At 40.3% G+C, this 6749-nt stretch overlaps 1 protein-coding gene across 2 annotated transcripts; it reads right to left on the bottom strand.

Moving 5' to 3' along the window:
- Nucleotides 1–463: 463 nt before the first annotated feature.
- On the bottom strand, nucleotides 464–6444 carry LOC106568163 (protein phosphatase 1 regulatory subunit 3B). Of its 2 annotated transcripts, XM_014138247.2 has the most exons (3): nucleotides 6078–6444; nucleotides 2073–2716; nucleotides 464–1423 (listed from the first exon to the last, which is right to left on the bottom strand). In XM_014138247.2, exons 2-3 carry the CDS (start codon nucleotides 2667–2669, stop codon nucleotides 1238–1240), a joined length of 783 nt encoding a protein of 260 aa, XP_013993722.1. In that variant the 5' UTR covers nucleotides 2670–2716; nucleotides 6078–6444; the 3' UTR covers nucleotides 464–1237. The 2 variants fall into 2 exon arrangements, with proteins under 2 accessions (XP_013993722.1, XP_013993721.1); XM_014138246.2 differs by having other exon boundaries at nucleotides 464–2716.
- Nucleotides 6445–6749: the final 305 nt, after the last annotated feature.

Below are 6749 nucleotides of genomic sequence, written 5' to 3'. Positions count from 1 at the left end.
AAAAGTGGCTTTTAGATCTCCCAGTCTTGTTTCAGTCGGGAACTGACCAATAAAAACGTGTTAAAGAAACAAAAACACCCTCAATCAAAACCATCTAATTACAGAGCGCTGGTATAATGCTTATCACCGTTGACCCTCCCACTTGTTGACACACCCACTTTCAGACACTCCACATATGTAGTGACCCATACTTGTAGCCATGTGCGACATGCATGCACAGTTACAAGCCTGCTTGAGTTAGCGGCAGGAGGACAAGCAATATCCACTGTCGTATTACGGATTAAGCCTGAGCTGGAATGTAAAGCTAACTGAAGCTGGTTAGTTTTAGAAAACCCTGAGTAGATATAGGTTGCTTCAAAGGATACCCGTTATTTACCGATTTGTAATCAAAAAGCTTTTCATATCACCCACAGTAATAATAATACCATCTCTGTACTTCAAAGAAGAGTTTAAACTAACAAAATATTCTTGATCTCTGAACATTTATTTCACATTTTCAGAATGAATATAATACAGCATCTTAAAAAGAATTTCTGACCTACAAAATCCATCCTAATACTTGCTTTTAAAAACATATCCAATGACTTATTTACATCAAGCAGCATAGTGAACACAGTAAAACATTTCAATTGGAGTAAATGAAAACATGAGCAGACAAATGTGCATTTCTAAAGTTGAGTCCCAAATTAATTCCTACCGTTCCCTCCTTTAAAAATGGAAGGAATTAATAACACACAACACCAGAATGAACTTTGTACAAACGTATGGTGCAAATCCTGAAGTGACTTAAAGGCCCCCATTTCAATTCTGAGGTCTATTACTTAACAGACATCAAATTAAAGAACTCAAGAAATGTGACGTGAGAGGACATGGACGTTTGGTTTCCAAATAGATTATTTAAATCACCGAGTTTGACATCCATAATTAGAAACACTGTTCTTCCAATTATTCAGCCATTTATACATGTTATGTGCATCACACAGATCATCATAAGTGAAAAGCTATACAAGTAGTTGTTTTTTTAAACTAGATCAGCCATAGCTCTTTTCTCTTTCATGAGATAGTTGTTTTGCATAATCTCTTGTTTTGTTTCTATTTTGGTGATAAAAAATATATTTCATATTCAATAGGCTACATTAGTGTAATTTTCCTGTTGAGTCAACAATGGCTCATCTGAACACATAGATCAGTTACAAAAGATAGATATTAATTACATTTCTCTTGGTCCAGTAAACACCTACACTGAGAAATGTCTGTTTATTAAACCGGTCATGCAATCAGTAAAATGTCCCATCTGAGCATTGAAGTTATGATCATCCACAGAGAGTATATAGCCCCCATCCAAAAACCTTAATATCCTTAGAACACCCCCTTTCTTTTTCTTATTTGCTTTTGTTCCACCGAGCATGGCAAGACTGGCCTCCTGTTGAGTGAATTTGAAAAGAAATTAAACATTTTCACAACTGATCTGGAACAGCCCTTTGAACAAAAACACACTTTAAAAGGATACTTTGGGATTTTGGCAATGAGGCCCATTATCTACTTCCCCAGAGCCATTTTTATGTCTGTGTCCAGTATGAAGGAAGTTAGAGATAGTTTTGCGATCCAATGCTAACTAGCATTAGCACAGTGACAAAGTCTATGGGTATCTGCTAGCAGACACGCATAGACTTTCAGTCATTGGACTAATACTAGTTAGCAATTGCGCTAGCGCTAGTTAGCAACTTCCTTCAAACTGCACGCAGAGACAAATGGTATCTACGAGTTAATTCGACTCTCATTGCCAAAATCCTGAAGTATCCCTTTAAGGAGGACTTTTTTTTTCAGTAGTAAGGTCGAATCTCCTCATATCCTGAATATCTTGGCCACTCTGGGCAGATCCCATGGGAGCACCTGGGACTACCGTAGTGATCGAAGTGAATTCCCAAATCAAAGGAGTGCATCTGCTGGGTACTGCTGAAGCTACCCTGGCCATCACTCTTCAGAGCAGACTGGATAATCCTGTAGTTCTGGCCCTGGTTGCTGTCCCAGTATGTCTGGCCATTGACTTCATAGCAGATGGCAAACTCTACCTTCTCGTGTGGTATCAGTGCAGCTGGAAGGGAAACCTCGAAGGAGAAGGTGTCACGGTCCGAGCCTGTGTATGTGTCCTTGACATAATGGCACTCCAAGTCAGTGTAGCTTTTCCAGGTGTCAAAGGTCAAACGCACCTTTAGAGACTTCTCGAAGGACAGGTTTTTTACCTTCACAGTTCCAGCCAGTGCCCTCTTTTTCAACATGCAATTTTCCAAGCAGACAAGCTCGGTCTCCAAACGCTGGCGGAAGAGCAGGTAGTCAGAAGAGGGCTGGGTGAAATCCAGCACCAGTCTGTCCTCATCTGTTAATTTGAGCGCAGCGCTGAACAGCTCTGTGATGTTGAGTGGGATGTCAATGGCATCGTCGAACAGGGAATAAACCTTCACCTTGGTGAGGGCCAGGCCATTGTGGTCGGCAAAGGACACTCGCCTTTTGGGTTTCCCATTCTCCTCATGAATAGCGCCCTCTGATTTAATCTGCTTAGGAGGAGCAGAGGATTTGAACCTCAGGCAAGGGTTCAGACAGGGTCGTAGTGGTTTCAGTGATTTTGGGGTCCTGTAGCAGAAGTCGTCGTTCGACAGGTAGAGCGGCATGGCAAATTCAATCAGCCTGGCGGACTTGAGGAAAAAGGCTGAATACACTAAGGGAAGAAAAACATACAAGAAAGTTGTGGTGAAACAATTGTCATTCGACAAGTTGCTTCAAACAATGTTTGCCAGAGAACAAATTCTCTAGTGAAATGCATACAGTATTCTTGCTGAATTTGCACACAAAACATTACGAAACAGTAGGCTACATGTGTGGTCACAGAGAAACATAGGCTATTTCCTTTAATGAAAGTCAAAGACGCTATTTCAGCTGACAGAGAGGTCCTGATTTATGTACAGCCATCACATGCCTCTGGTTGTGTGTGTTGCATAAGATCAATGTTTAAGTTACCAAAAGGTATTCTCTAACCTTCTTGTTCAAGGTGTATAATCATGCCTTTACCATTTGTACAGTCATTTGAAAAAAGGGAAGGTGATCATTTATAGCCTTCTGAAATGCTGTTTGTATTTTTCTCAAACAATCAATTAATTTGATGTCTCCATACCTACATTTCATGTACTTGACACATTTGATTGGCTAGTCTTGTCTTGAGGTGGTGAGGCAGCAGCACTGTCATCAGTCCTCTGATATCTGACTAGGCAGCATACATTGCATTCGGGAAAGTATTCAGACCCCCTCACTTTTTCCACTTTTGTTACGTTACAACCTCATTCTAAAAGGGATTAAATTGTTTTTCCCCTCAATCTACAGACAATACCCCATAATGACAAAGCGAAAACAGGTTTAGAAATTTTAACACATTTATTTAAAAAAATACCTGAAAAACCTTTTTTACAAAAGTAATCAAACCCTTTGCTATGAGACTCGAAATTGAGCTCAGGTGCATCCTGTTTCCATTGATCATCCTTGAAATGTTTCTACAACTTGTTTGGAGTCCACCTGTGGTAAATTCAAATGATTGGACATGATTTGGAAAGGCACACCTGTCCATTTAAGGTCCCATAGTTGACAGTGCAGGTCAGAGCAAAAACCAAGCAATGAGGTCGAAGGAATTGTCTGTCGAGCTCTGAGACAGGATTGTGTCGAGGCACAGATGTGGGGAAGGGTAACAAAACATCTCTGCAGCATTGAAGGTCCCCAAGAACAGTGGCCGCCATCATTTCTAAATTGAAGAAGTTTGGAACCATCACGACTCTTCCTAGAGCTGGCCTCCCAGCCAAAGTGAGCAATCAGTGGAGAAGGGCCTTGGTCAGGAATGTGACCAAGAACCTGATGGCCACTGACAGAGCTCCAAAGTTCTCTGGTCTGTGGGGACCAAGATTTAACTTTTTGGCCTGAATGACAAGCGTCACGTCTGAAGGAAATCAGACACCGCTCATCACCTGGCCAATACCATCCCTACAGTGAAGCATGGTGGTGGCAGCATCATGTTGTGGGGATGTTTTTCAATTAATCAATTTTAGAATAAGGCTGTAACATAACAAAATGTGGAAAAAGTGAAGGGGTCTGAGTACTTTCCGAATGCACTGTAGTTCCTGTAAACTTTGCATTAGCCATATGGTTGTTTTTGTCATACTACTTGGCGTTGTTTAGTATGCCTACTTTGTCTGTCCGTATAACTATTCTATTTCTAACGACATCTGACGTTATTTTGTGATCCAAGCCCATGCTTGCTTGCTATTATTTATTCTCGCCTAGGCATGTTTACAGTGCGAAAGATCATTAGAAAATAAAAAAACAAATGTAGATAGTTTAAGTGTCGGGAAAGAATATTTTCGCTCGGCTCCAAAGTGAAACAATATGGGGCAAGCGATTTAGCCTAACTTAATCTAAATCTGTGTCTGGAATAAATGAAAGCAGTAGTAGCCAGCCATGCATTAGGTTATTTATTAGCCTATTTTGTTGATAATTGAATAGGATTGTCGGGGTCGTTTACCTTTGAACAATGTGTGTGAAGGAACATAAAGATGCACTCTGAGTGATAGGCTTCACCAGCATTTACAGTGCACTTCCGGGTTTTCCGATCACAGGTAAATCCGATTACGAGTATCAACTGTGATAAAACGGATACGATAACAAGGAGATCGGCACAACCCTAGTGTTCACTTACGACTACACAGCCGAACGTTGTAGCAAATTCAGAGTGCAGACTGACGTGGACTCAATCCTAGGTCTCTTCACTAAGTTGTGCTCATAGCACACCATGGCCGTTAGAAGATTATACCTATAGTCTGAAGTTGCAGGGAGAAACAGTGTATGTGAACAGTGACAAACCTCGCCCACAAAAGGCCCTAGTCCTTGACTCACAACACTCTCCTGTCTGCTCTGGGGCGCCTGTCTGTGAGAGATTTAGCCTCAAATGCCCACATTCATTTACTACTGTGGATGAGCTGGGTCGCTGTCCTGCACTGTAATATTAGCGTCCAATTGAACCATTTTAGAAATCACTCAGTTTTCTTAAATGCACCAAACACCAATATTTCAACAAGGTAAATTAGAACATTTGGGAAAACGTTGTAAAAATCAATTTTACAGGGTAGAAAAATTTGAAATGTAAACATTTTAAATAATTTGCTACTTTTACATTTTACGAGTGTGTCTGAACATTTTGAAGTTTAACCATACTAATATTATTCAATATGAACGATCAAATTCTATAATTGGATTGATAAGAGTACCACGCCCCCTTGGACTATACATTGTGGTTCAAAGCGATGTTCTACGTGCCGTCCCCAAAATGAAAATGGCTGCTGTGGTTACTGCTACATAGTGTGAGGACCAAAAAAATAGTTTTATTAAAAACTAGTAGTATTTTAATCTTCTCCGATTTGATAGCGTCAGTGCGTTCCGGCATGTGGGGTTCTCCAGCTGTACTTACTGCTGAATACACAGTTCGGACCTATTCTGGCTAATCCATTCATAGACCCCAATGCTAGCGAATTGTATAGGGCTGGCTGTATGGGTTCTCGAGAGTTAATATCTGACAGACTTATTTGGCTACACTACTAAACTTTAACCACTTACATGGATTTCAGAACAGTAATGGTACAGATATGGCCATTATTTACTCAGTGTTACGCACATGCTGTCCTATACAGGATGAGATTCGTGCCCTGCATTTAGTATTACGCCAGATGAGATTCGTTCTCCGCTCTATTCTTTCAGGGGTATATTCATTCCGCCCATTCGGTTGCAAGACGTTTCTTAAACGAAACCTAAAGGAACGAAGCGGGGACGGACCTAAATGAATTTGTCCAATAGAAGTTCCGAGTTTTGCTCAGTTTGGTTCTTAAACGGTTTCCGTAATGAATATACCGCTGGTTTCAGCTTCTTTGAATATGGAGCAAAAACAGTGACCTCGATGTTATATACTAGGTTACTAACCACTGCAAACTGGAGTGGTTAGTAACTAACACAAGTTATATTTTTATTCAGTCAAGAAACAAGCTTACCTTGTGCAGTTTGTTAGAAATGTTTGCAATTAAGTGATAGGGTACGTCTACCAGTCAGAAATCACAATTGCACGGCCCTCAGCGGTAAAAGCTCCTCTTTCGTGTCGTTTATATGTGGGCTACAATGTAGGTATAGATATCACTTTTGCAGCAATGTTACCCTATAATTGCTACAAATCAATGACCTGTCGCAACTTCACGAACTGTATCCAGTTTCAGTCATGCCACCGGCTCGTTGCTTTAAACGCCATACTGGGTTCACAGGGTATATACATTAAATAAAACATGCTGGTTTCACGTGAACGAGTACCTGTAGCCAATCACAGTAGGCCGTGAAGGAATGCTCGGTGAATGATGGGGCACGTTCGAGACAGTGGTTATGGTTTTGTAGAACGACTGTGACACTGTCAGTTCCGGTGACTTTTTCAAACGACATTCTACTCCGAAATGAATGAAACTAAAAACATAATCTAAATATAATATAATTAAACCCAATAACATATTGGTCCATATTATCAGATTATGCTGTTTTGCAATAAGCATTATCAACTGTAGCCCAACTGATCGTCAGTAGTGAAATCAATAGTTACATATCGCAATATTATTTTGGATGATATTATTTTTTATTTATTTCACCTTTATTTAACCAGGTAGGCAAGTTGAGAACAAGTT

Source organism: Salmo salar, chromosome ssa13, assembly GCF_905237065.1.
Source record: "Salmo salar chromosome ssa13, Ssal_v3.1, whole genome shotgun sequence".
Classification (NCBI taxonomy): Eukaryota; Metazoa; Chordata; class Actinopteri; order Salmoniformes; family Salmonidae; genus Salmo; species Salmo salar.
Note: the sequence above shows the minus strand (reverse complement) of the source record. Positions and strands in the feature narration are given on the sequence as shown.